The sequence below is a fragment of the Ornithodoros turicata genome, chromosome 1 (assembly GCF_037126465.1).
Source record: "Ornithodoros turicata isolate Travis chromosome 1, ASM3712646v1, whole genome shotgun sequence".
NCBI classification, from domain to species: Eukaryota; Metazoa; Arthropoda; class Arachnida; order Ixodida; family Argasidae; genus Ornithodoros; species Ornithodoros turicata.
Window position 1 is genome coordinate 227,213,102 of NC_088201.1, and position 13,102 is coordinate 227,226,203.

Below are 13,102 nucleotides of genomic sequence, written 5' to 3' on the forward strand. Positions count from 1 at the left end.
AAGTATTGCGCTTCCCGAATGAAAGAAGGGAGATGTAATGTAACCGGGCTGGCGCCGGAGAGTAACACCCAGTGCCGCCGCTCTCACCGTAAACCGCCACTAAAGTCGGCAAGGATGAAGTAATGAGACTCCAAAAGGAAGACGCAAGAAGCAAAAATCCGCGATGCGCACAAAGGGGGGGGGGGGGGGGTAAGAAAGAGAGGGCGGTCTGCATGCCGAGACGGGAGGCAAGTTACCACATGGAGAGGTAGAAAAAAAAGAAAGAAAAAAAGGAAACACTAAAAACGGGACACACCAACAAGACACACGACACACAGCGACGATACGTTCAGTGCAAAGTTCAGTGGCTGTGCCATCTGGTGGTCACCTTCGGTTCATACCATACATACCATACCATAATACCTTTCAGTTAATGGCTTTCATCATAATACTTTTGTTGGCCACATTAATTAGTCACAGGTTTGTAGTTAACAGTAGGTCCAGTTCATTATGGATTAAAGGTTGTTGGTCACTCAGTTCACAGCGTTTTCAATTTCTTTGCTGTCAGAGATTACCTAAGAGCTTACTCTGTCCCATGAGATCTAGTTCTATGCTTTGTATTGCCCTCTGCGTTGACATTGGTCCAGTAGGGTAAATGAGTGACTCCAGAAGGGGGCCTGGGTGACCAGCACATAGAGGGAATCGCGTATAAAAATGTGAAGATCGTGGTAGAGGATGGCCTACATTAGCGGCACTATCAAGACCGGAAGGGAAAAGTAACTGATCACCTTGTTGTACCGCAGAGTTTGCGCGCAGATACCCTCCAATCGTGTTACTGTAACTCGTGGGCCCGATACCTGGGTGTACGTAATACAGAGCAACGTCTTCCTCAGTAATGGTATTGGCCAGGCTGCTTTAAGGATGTGGAAATGTACGTGAGGTCGTGTGACACGTGGTAGAGAGTGGGCAAACCTAACGAGCGCTGTAAAATGTCGCCTGGAGTGGTACAGGTTGCGACAAGAGTTTACGGAACACGCGAGCGGCACCCTAGCGGCTGCCGGAAGCGGGTATGTTTACTGCTTCGGTGGGGTGGAAGGGTGCGCTGTTAGTGACACACAGTGGCAGTTACGATGTCGCTTGGTCGTGCCTGGGAGAAAGCTACCGCTGTGTGTCGCCAACAGCGCTCCCTTCCACCACTCCGAACCAGTGAACTCATCCGCTTCCGGCGGCCGCTAGGGTGTGTCGCACCGAAGAAAAAGTACGCCGCTCGCGTGTTCCGTAAGCTTTTGTCCCAACCTGTACATATCATCTCCCAACCTTTCCGCCAGTTAGGAAGTGAGTTGCCTCAGGACAGAAGCCGCCGATATTTCGAACAGAGACTGTTCTTCTTCTGGGCACCGTCCTCATCATTGGCATGGTATTTAAAGGGTTAGGTGTGACGTGTTTAAAGGTTCATGCGAATTGTGGGTCAACAGCCCGGAGGGAAGAAAGGTCCGTACGGGTTTTTACGGCCAGTTAGTTGTGCATGTTGTCGGGCCTCTTCCTGCATCTCGACTGGTATCAGGTACATCGTAACGATGATAAGCCCGGCAACTAAATTCCCCGAGGCAGTACCACTGAAGGAGGGGTTTTGTTCTGAGATCGTTGATGGTCTCTTATCGGTTTTTGTGCGTATAGGGTTTTCCAATCGGAATTCACTGCGATAACTGGCCAGTATTTACGAGCGCACTGACAGCCACCTTATTGGAGAAATGCGGAATAGAAGCTATCCACAGTTCGTTACACCACGCTCAAAAGGAACCGCATTGACAAGTGGCACTCAGTGTTGAAGTGGGTCCTTCGAGCACTTACTCACGCGTTGAAAACGAACTTGGAGTGGAGTCTACATGGGCCCATGTTTACATTGCGTTCAGTTTCGCGTGAGACGACAGGTTTCAGCCCCGCGGAAGTTGTATACGGGCGTGAGCTACGTTCACCCATGAGATTAGTAAGGGAACACTGAGACGGCATGAGTGGCGACCGGACTGTTCTGGTGTACGTCTTGAACCTTCTGCAGAGAATGCAAGATACAAGGGTGATCGCGGACGCGAATATGCGAGGATCTCAGGAGCGTGCTGACACTTCCTACAATCGTAACGCCCGCCCGAGAACGTATAAAACGTATAAAGAGGGAGATGCGGTACTGGTCATCCGACCCACGCGGGCTAATAAATTGCAGGTGCTCTGGGATGGTCCCTTCAAGGTCCTGCGCGAACTGTCTGAAACCACTTCTATGGTAGAATTTCGGGGCAGAAAGAAAGACGTCCGAACGTACCACACAAACATAATGAAACATTTATTGAATCTACACATGTCGTAAACGTTGCCTTGAATATGACGGAGGAACAACCGACCGAAATTATTGAACGGGGTGAAATCTCTTCTTTAGTACCTAAACGAAAATAAATCGTGAAAACTGTACAGGGTGAGAGAGGTCTGAACGACTGTCAAGTAGACGACTACACGGGAACTGATAAATGAGTTCGAAGACCTGCTCTCTGACAACCCGGGAAAGACGCACCTAATCTGTCACCATATTGAGCTTACAACCGACGTTCGTGTACGTTCCTGGTCCTATCGAATATCCCCGCCACAAGATGCAATAATGAAAAGAGAAATTCAACGTATGCTGGATTTGAATGCAATTGAAGAAGCTGAGAACGACTATGCGAGTTCCATGATTAACGTCGAGGCTCTGGGCAATGAGCCACGCCCGTGCATCGACTACCGTAAACTCAACGCCGCTACGACAACCCAGGCATATCCTATTCCGACTCTGGAAAAACGCGTGGAAAGGGTCTGCAAAGCATAATTTATTTCCACATTGGACCTTGTTAGGGGTTACTCGCCAGTGCCAATGTCGGACAGGGCAAAAACATACGCGGCTTTTACGACACCGATGGGGACTTTTCGGCCATTAATGTTAAGCTTCTCTTAAAAATGCGCCCTTCTGCTTCTCAGGTTTGATGGTCCAGGTACTATGAGCGGCGCAGAAATACGCACTACCTATCTTGATGATGCGGCCATTTTTTCCAGCTCCTAGTCCGGGCATGTGAAACACCACCGCGACATTTCTACAAGGCTAAAGCGCGCGGGTTTGACCTTAAGCAACAAGGTGTCATCTTGGGCAGGCCGAGGTCCTATATATCGGTCAAAGAGTAGGGCAAGGCTACCGCAGACCAGCCGAATTTAAAGTGTCAGTCATTGCAGATTTCCCTAGACCACTGGACAAAACAGAACATAGAGTGTTCCTGAGTCTGACGGGTTATTATAGAAGCTACGTATGGGCAGTACTCGGAATTACCTAGTCTGCTGACCGACGCGTTCCCAAAGACAGCACCTACAATGATAAAGGGGAACGCAGAAATGGAGAACGCATTCTGTACCTTAGAAAAATGCGTTATCGGAACTTTCTGTCCTTCGAGCTCCCTTCTATGCTCAGCCGTGCATTGTTCAATGCGACACGAGCAACAGAGAGATGGGGGCCGTTTTGTGCTAGGAAGACGAGAACAAACAGCAGCACCGTATTTTGTACGCCAGTCGAAAAATTTCGCTGAGGGAAGAAGCGCACAGCGCTTTGAAACAGGAATGCATTTGTTTAGTGTGGGCCACACAGGAACTCGCCTGTAATCTCTATTGTGCAAAGTTTATCCTAGTAACCGACCATTGCATCACATAGTTGAACCAGAAAGTCTGGCAAGAAAGGCCGTACGTTGCTGGAGCTTCAACAGCACCATTTCGTTGTACGTCATAAAAGGGGCAAATAGCATGCCAACGCAGACCGTCTCAGTAGGCGCTAAGAGTTTTTTTTTGAAAGGAACATTGACAATCTGCTCTTCAAGATATTTAACCTGTCAGAGCACACTTGGGCAATCTATCGACGGCTGTTCGTTCTATTTAACTCTCAAACAACAAAAAAAGAAAGAATGTGTTTTGTGTTGTACTGTTAGTGCAAAAAGGGGTGGAGAAAATGCGTATTTGCTTATTGTACCATGTCTTAATGGATCGCGCTGGATTTAGTCCCTCGGCAAAAGCTCGGGGGAACCAAAATATTTGGCTAGGGTCTCTCTTTAATTGTACAGAATCCTGGCTGACTGGTGACATGGGCGAATGACTCTAAGTTGTGCGACGGATCTGTTGATTTTGTTCTGTTTGTTGTTTTCCCTTTCGTAACTGTTATTGCTTCAAGCGGTCCAGCACCTACGCAAGAGGAGTGGTGGTGCTGGCCGTCAACCCCTTGGGAAGAGGAGCTGCATCATCGATTCCTGATGGGTCTTTTTAGATCGACCAATGCCCGAAGAAGGGAGATGATCTACCCTATCTGGAGCCTTCATCTTGGTACACTTCGGCTGTGGAGATATTGGGATTCTTCTGCGTCAGTCGAGAACCTGCCCTTCATCATCTGGCACGGAAAACCAACTTCGTCGAGCCACCGATCGTTGGGCTGCTCTTCGTCCGAGGTCAACCCGGGGCTCGAGGAGTTGTTGTGACTCCACATCGCAAAAGTGGTCATCCAAGCTACAGAACGGTCGCTTTTCGCAAAAGCCACTCGGGCGGACATTTTCCTTCCCACCAGCGGATTTCTTCCACTCTCTGAAGAAAAGGGAAAACGAAGACAGCTTCCTAGAATCCCTCACGGCGACCAACCCCTTTCCTAAGGCGCATCGGCTATTTAAGCGTGCATCTGTAGCCTACTTGTTTTCTCTGTTTGTACATTATGTAAATACATGTTGTCTCTATCGACAGCCGGGCTCTGCCTTGTGTTCTTTGCCTACCGTTGTGGGGACCGGCCAGCTACCAACCCCTCGGCTCGCAACATGGCTCCCCTTGCTTCCCTTTTTAAACAGATGGCGCACTAGCCGCCTCACGGTAGACGCGTTTGCAGTCTGCAAGGCGCAGCGATCTGGGAAGTTGCTGGAAAAATGACTAATATACAGCAGAGCTATTACGTACCAGAACCACCCAAATTACAACCGTTGAGAAAAGCATGCGATGTCTACAGGTTTGCCATTCGCTTTACAGATCGTTGAGAGCCTGCTGAAAGCGACGCTGAATGGCAAGTCAATACTTTCCTAGTGTCCAAAGGACAACATCATCTGTATACACATAGAACACCACTTTTCGAGTAATTATCGGTTTTAGACCCAACATCAGCACATTAAAGAGTGTCGGACTCGGAATACTTCCTTGTGGATCCTCTTTGATGAACATTATGCCTACGCATAATGTTCATCAAAGAGGATCCACAAGGAAGTATTCCGAGTTTGGCCGTTGATTTTGGCCGTGGGACGTAGGGACAGCGACAGTTCAGTTCCTATGGAGGCCGCAGAGTCAGCTGAAGAGTCGACCAAGTGCACCGAAAATGTTCAAGTCATGTAGCACACAAATGTGCCAGAAGGTATCATAAGTGTGCTTAATCTACACGACGATTCATGGGTACGCACGAGCACATTGCACTGTAAAGGATAGGTCGAAAATAGCGTTAGCCAAGCTCGGTGGCTGCGAAACCTAGCCATTTCCCGGGGAAACGCACCTAATTCTTTGAGCCACCAGCCGAGACGAGTTAAAACCGCTCTTTCCATCAGTTTTCCCGTACACCTTGTCAAGCTCACACGGCAAAATGATGATAGGGCATTTAGGGGTTTGCGTGATTTACAGGATGGGAACAACTAATGCTTTCTTCCAGTTAAGTGGTAGATATCCCTGTTACCCAGACGTCTAATACCGGGCGTCTGTGCGGGAGAATGGACTTTGTCAAGCTATTCTCTACAGCTTTTTCCCCACCCTCCTCACACCTAACGCCATGTAAATACATGTACTTACTTACGACCTCGCTACACCTGGGCAAAAGGTACAAAATGAGGGACGTGAGGTCATTTTAATGGAACTGGAACTACGAAGACATAAAGATGTGTGCCTCGGATCCCCTACTAATTCCGCAGAGTGATTGTGAAGACGTTGTTCAGCATGGAAAAGCGGGTCAGGACACTTAGGTTTTCAGAAAACTAAAGGGGACGTTTGCTGGGACACCCTATACCCAAGTTGCACACAATACTGGTCCCATATTGGCTGGTCATTGGCGATAGGGGTCTAGTATGGGGCCCGTTCCACCAAAATGACCCCTATATTGGTTGAAACTTGGCTGAGTTTGAGCCACTACTGGGAAAATCTTGGCAAGACGGGCCCCATATTGCTCAGTTTGAGCCAATATTGGGAAAGTCCTCGCAATATGGGCCCCATATTGCCCGTGTACAACCCATATTGACTGAAAATACAGAAAATGGTGCATAGCCGTGCTACACAAATACGCAAGCAGCACGGCAAGATTGGACGTTGAAGCGTGTGAAATGCCCAATTCAGTACGTCGTTACATCCACAAACTTCCTGCAGATGATACACATTGTTCGAAACAGTCAACATGCGTGGCAATCCCATACTAACATTCACTAGAACTCGATAACTCAGCTTTCTACATTCTGGAAGCAGCCGCCATCTTGCTTCGCGTATGCCAATGCTACTCGGTAGTGATGGACGATACTATCGAAACATGCGAGACTACCGATAGTTTTTCACTTCTTTAAGTGGGCATTTCTGAGGAGGAATTACTGGTGTCACAGACACATATTACCGTGACAGTAACTTAAACTACTGATAGTTTGACAGTGCATGCGACTGCTCTGATTAATGTTAACCATACGCATAGCGCACAACAATCCACAAAATATCCTTTCCTGCTTTGTTAGTTTAAGCAGAACAGAGGTTCCCGACTGCTTTTCCCAGTTTCATGTAATATTTTTATAGACATGCTAGCGGTCCGAAATTATTTCAAAAATATCAGCTACGGTGCAACCGTAAGTAGATATATTCCATTAAACTGATAGCCCAAGTGGGAGCAGTTACTTTTACATTTTTGCAGCAAGCGGGTTGGACTGTGTCCGCTTGACCATCGATGGCTCAATACATCGATAGTTCTGGGCGAAACTATCGATAGTCAAATGAGCAGCCGTCGGAACCATCGATAGTACTATCGATAATGTTTGGATGACTATCACTCATCACTACCTCTCAGTCGACCCGACTGAGAGCGAGCGTGGTCGTTTGAGCTAATTCACGCGTCCTAGAACTAATGCGCATGCGCGGCAGTCGGATCGGAAGTTTCATACGCACTAAAATGTCGCTGGTTCCTCTAATGATAAGGAATTGCGGCAGGTCAGTAAAAAAACACAATGTTTGACAGAAAGGCATGGCTCTTCTGCAAAGTTAAATGCTTTCACGTTTCTGCAAGCAGTGTGAGTTGCTCTCGCATATGTTCGTCACCGTCAGGAAAGTGTTTCGCTCATTTATACTCTAGGAGCGGGTTGAAAATTTTTGGTTCATAGACTGTTGCGATCCGAATGAAGGCTCCAATGGTATGTTTGGAACTGGTAGTTCCGTGGGACTGCCTAGCAGTAGTTGATCCTGGTCTTTGTTTTTAGGCCGAGGGCAGTACACTTTTTTAAATGCGATGTGGGTAAGCCTTAGCTTGTACCATTCTACAGTCGGCAATACGACTGCCTCTGTGCTTCAGCAATACGGGCGCAGCACCCGTTCTTCGTTTTTTCCGGCGATGCAGTGTTGACTTTTGTAATTCTATGCAGCGTGGGTCAATGAGATTTGGAGAAATGAAAAAGCAAAAAGAAGACGGAAATAATATCAGTGGTAGAAATTAAACCGGATAATGCTTTATTATTACACGCACTCCCCTTGGCGTCATTACAGAAATATTGGCGCAAATTGGGCTTGTCAATATGAGCAGCCCATATCGGTCCAATATGGAACCTGGTTGCTCTCCCCATATTGGCCAATATGGGACTGCCAATATTGGCAGCCCATATCGGTCCAATACTGGACCGATATTAGCGTGCTGCTTGGGTATATACCGTCGCAAGCGATAATTATGTGGCAGTCTCACCGCAACTCCTTCACTCCAAGCAGCCGCTATCTTGCCAGAATGGAGTAAATGCAGGCTAGCTGGTGGATAAATTCCATGATACACAAGCCTGAGCGATGGGCAAGAACACGTAAACAAACACAAACACGAAGGCTCAAACTCAAAGCCTTCGTGTTTGTGTTTGTTTACGTGTTCTTGCCCATCGCTCAGGCTTGCCTATCATGGAATTTATCCACCGCTATCTTGCCTCGCGTCGTGAATGAAATGAACGTCGCGAATGTCGCGTCGCGCTTGTGCTCGTCGAATACAATGAAACGACTCACAGCGAGTGGGTTGTTCATACGAAATCGCGTTTCTTACGACTCACTCACCATTCGTACAGCGCATCGGTTGCGGCGCTCGGTTGCGTCGGACAGAGGAAATAGTGGTGACAAAAACTCCCTATTGTTAGAGTTTAGAGAACAAGACGTAATAGGACAAGAGCCATGTTAGTGCTGGGCGAAAGATGAGCGCCTTTATTATTAAAATCAATGCCCTACTGACTAAATATAGTGAATTTTGCTGGATTTATGCCAATGTAATATGCGTCTCTAGCATAATATTCTACATAAATGTACATTCATACATATCTCGTCACAATGAGCGCAATGTTCCACTCGTCTGGCGATTTGTTTCTTAAATGTCAAACACCCCGTGTCATCAGCAGAGCTGCTGCAGTCGTGCAAATCCGAAACGCTGTTGCTGGGGGGCAGAAAATATAGGACATGATGACGTCATCCACTCATGGATATATTCCGAAATTCATGGATGTGCATAATCATCATTCACGGCTTCACATTTTTGGACCCCGTTTCTTTCAGCGAAGGTAAATTAAATGTTGTTTTGCAGTCCGAAATGGCCGTGTAACACACTAAAGGCTAGTACACACATACGTCAACGGCAGGGACGGCGAACGGCAACGGCACTGCGACAAGCTGCACAAGCTGCGACACGGCTGTCGCCGTTCTTCACGTCTCTTTGCCCGCCGTGGTCGGCCGCTCTGCCGAACAACACGGGTCCTTTCATTATCGCTTTTTCCCATTCTTCTCTCCCACGGCTAACCACGGCACGCGCCGGCAGTTTTCATGCGCAGCGCCCATTGGTCGAGGCGAGTGGGCGACGCCACGCAAGGCCACTTCAGACATATGTCGACACAGTTCCCCTAGAAGACGGCCCAGGACGCACATTTCCCCAGGGCGTCAGTCGTGACGTTGCCCACATACGTGAGGCCGACAACGGCAAGCCCTTTCACCATCACCACCTCCACCACCATAAGTTGAACATGTCTGAACTTCCTTTTGCCGTGCCTCGGAGGTCATCACGGCGTCTCAACGGCGAGGAAACGGCGCGATTTGCCGTGCTGTCCAGGATTGCCATACCCCGTTGCCGTATGTGTGAGCTAGCCTTAAGTGTCAGCGATACTGATTTGTGCTGAGTGAACACGTGAATTTATTGGGGAATTCTTTTATTTTTATGTAGTTGCTGTCAACGGAGCCAGTACCAGTTATCGTGCAGTCAGAATCTGAAGGTAGCGTATATGAATTGCATCGCAATGTGCTGGACCACAGTATGTGGAAAGGGGTTGAAGACCTGCCTGTGGTTGTTGTATCGATTGCCGGTGTATTCCGCTCTGGCAAGTCTTTCCTGTTCGACTATTTCATTAGGTGGGTTATTTATGTCTTTTCTACAAGGGATAGTCGTGTCAGACTGCACTATGTTTTCGACGCAGATACCTGGAACACCTCGAGGGAAATCGGGCTTCTAAGGGCTGGATGGGTAAAGCTCTTAACCCACTGAAGGGGTTTCCTTGGAAATACGGACGCAACAAGGTCACCTCTGGAATACTGCTGTGGGGAAAAATTTTCAAAATAGACACGCCCAGATGGGGGACAGTTGCACTAGTCCTCATGGACACCGAGGGAACTGATGATAACATGTCCAGTCTTGCATCGAACTCTACCCTGTTTTCCCTGGCCTTGCTTTTGAGCTCAACAATGATCTACAACGTCGTGAGAAGCCTGAACCGAAGTGTCCTAGAGAACCTACAGGTAGGTTCCTTTTAAGGAATCCATCTAGACTGCGCAACATGTTTACTTTGATACATATATGTTTTGAAACATAATGAAATAGCGGAAGACATCGTGCATGCGTGCGTGCGTTCGTTCGTTCGTGAGTGAGTGCGTGAGTGAGTGAGTGTGGAACACAGAGTTCCAAGGTTTGTTATGTGTCGATGTGCCGACATTTCATCAGGCTTGTCCAAACTAAAATGCAGCAAACCTTTGAAATATTCGAAAGGCTTAAGTGAACAGGTTTTCCAGAACACTGCTCTCCACGTTGCTAAATGTGTGGTAAGAGCTGGGGAGGACGAACTAGAATACATCGTCGCGCCTCACTGCAGGCAGTGTTGTCACTGAAGAGTCCGAACTGAAATGTTTTAAAACTGCACGAAGAGTTCTGTGCCGAAACAGAGACAAGTTTTGTGCCGTACTCTGCCGCATTATGTTTTATTGTCTCTAGCTAATTGCTTAATGCGTAATTATTTTGCTATACTTTTGATTATACCTTGAGGTAAAAAGAATAACGATTAACCGGGTAGAAGCACGGATAGCTTAACTACGAGGCTTTTGTGCAGAACAGTCCGCCATTTCTTCAGGGAACAAAATATATGCTACAGCGACACTTTATAAATGATCGGCTCATAAGGAACAACAAAAATATAAACACTGAATATTTCCTTTATGAATACAAGCTTTCATGCGGTAGATTGCATTTCCTCAGGTACAAATGTATGTGACACTTATTGTACCCGACGAAACTGCTTGTATCCATTAAAGGAAAGCTTCAGTGTTTTATATTATTGTTGTTACTTTTTCCAACTGGGTCTTGACCCAACCCTCTACTTCTTCAATGGACTACTCATGAAGGAACGGAGGGAAGGGAAGAAACAGAGCTGGAGAAAGTGGCCAAGGGTTGTGCAAAAACCTCAGATGGCAGACGGCTTAAAATGGACACAAAAGTTGTAGAAGGAGTTTAACCTGGCAAAGCCACATGGAACATCCAAAGGGACAATGCAAGAAGTTACAAAAAGAGACAATATACGAGAAACATCACAATGCGAAAGGGGGTCTGTGGTCATAAGACCGAGTTACATACGCTATGACTCCCTCTTGTGACCACCGACTCCCTTCCGCATTGTGTTTCCTCTCGTCATACTTACGTTTGTATGAACTTTCTGCGCCGTTCTCTGCGGCAACACGACCCCTTCACCCTCTGCCGGCCCTGTAATTCATTGTGCATGTGCCAGGTTTTGCATTGCCAACACCAAGTCAATCTTTTAAAAAGTGATGTGTGTGTGTTCTCGTTTCTTGTCTAGTTTCTCTTTTGGTAACTTATTGATTTACCCCTTTGGGCGTTGACTAGAGCAGGTTTAACTGCTTTCCCAAATTTCGTGCCCATTTTAAGTGGACTGCCATTTGAGGTTTTGTATAACCCTTCCCCGCTTTCTCCCTCTGTTTTTCTTCTTTTCTCTCCCCTGTTTTTTCATGAGTATACAGTCTAGTTGTACCATGTATTTTTTTACCTGAGGAAGTGCAGGGAACTGCACGAAAGTCTTGGAATCGGTGTATCGTCATGTCTTACCTCTAATCGTAACATATCTCGCGGGATTGTCATTTACTTTTTATCTACACGTATTATCCCTTCAGGGCATAGTTGAATATTCCAAAGCTGCGGCGCGAGTTGAAGAGAGCCGGTCTCAAGTGTTTCCAGCATCGTAACTTGTTTCTATGCAAATGGACAAATACAAAACAGCTAGTACCATTTGGCATCTGCTCTGGCGTCTGGAGCGTGTACCGATCGCAGAGCCCTCAAATGTTCAAGAAACGTAAAAACAAAATCGGTTGTCAGCTCAACAAAGGCCTCCGGACGAGTGATGGTGATGATAATGGTTAGGCTCTTTATGGCTCAGTAGCGGTCCAGATGAATGCCAGTCCGCATTAGGCAATGAGCGCGTGTGGCAGTTTTCATCGTGATAAGCGTGACTGTATTAGCTGCGTGTTTCAGTATGAGTTTATATATATATATATATATGTTTACAATTCAAGCGTGCCACAATCCCAGCTGTGGACGGCCGTTTCGAGCTTCTTGGCTCTCATCGGCACAGCGTAGGGACGTGACACGCTCTTGGATCGGCACAAACACTGTGTCTCAGCAAGACATCAATGTACCAGGGTGTTAGCAACACCTCTGGAGGCCGCAGTGCAAAACCAGTAAGTACAGAGATTTATGTGTATCTGTACTTACTGGTTTTGCACTGCGGCCTCCAGAGGTGTTGCTAACACCCTGGTACATTGATGTCTTGCTGAGACACAGTGTTTGTGCCGATCCAAGAGCGTGTCACATCCCTACGCTGTGCCGATGAGAGCCAAGAAGCTCGAAACGGCCGTCCACAGCTGGGATTGTGGCACGCTTGAATTGTAAACATATGCCTCACGTGCAGCCATGGAGCGTTTGCTCATTTTTATATGTGTATCTATATATATATATATATATATATATATATATATATATATATATAATGCAGAACAAAAGCCATTAAAGAAACAAGTAGATGACACTAGACATGTTTGAAATTCAAAAAACATATTAAGATTGCTTCTATGGCTGCACGCAGAGAAACTCATGGAACGATGCGACAGTACCATAGGACACGTGTTTCGCCGTGTTTGCGGCTCGTCAGCCCTAGGTAGCTGCCCATCGTTCGGGATTGGCAAACCAGGGGTCGCTCAGCGAGCGATATACACCTGGGAGGGTGATTGATCATTCCTCAATGCCACAGTGCAATCCAGTGAATTATAAAGAGGGAAACAAGCCATTAAAGTAACAAATAAATGACACTAGACGTGTTTGAAATTCAAACTTACAGATTAAGATGGCTTCTGTGGCTGCACGCAGAGAAACAGATACTCATTATACATATATATATATATATATATATAATGAATAAATAAGCCGGAGACGAAAGCTACATGAAATAAAGTGAAACAGTCAGTAGTTTAATGCATTCGTTAACGTAAATAATTAGCCCTTAGATTTAAAAAGTTACAAAAATGCAGA

General features: G+C 46.7%; 1 protein-coding gene across 2 annotated transcripts in view; it reads left to right on the forward strand.

Annotated features, from left to right (window-relative positions):
- LOC135377111 (atlastin-3-like) overlaps positions 1-13,102 on the forward strand; it is a 142,520-nt gene that overhangs the window by 39,560 nt on the left and 89,858 nt on the right. For both annotated transcript variants that reach the window (XM_064609426.1, XM_064609425.1), the window contains 2 exons: positions 9,467-9,651; positions 9,717-10,035. In XM_064609426.1, coding sequence (XP_064465496.1) covers positions 9,467-9,651; positions 9,717-10,035 — 504 coding nt within the window. The remainder of the gene's footprint in view (positions 1-9,466; positions 9,652-9,716; positions 10,036-13,102) is intronic.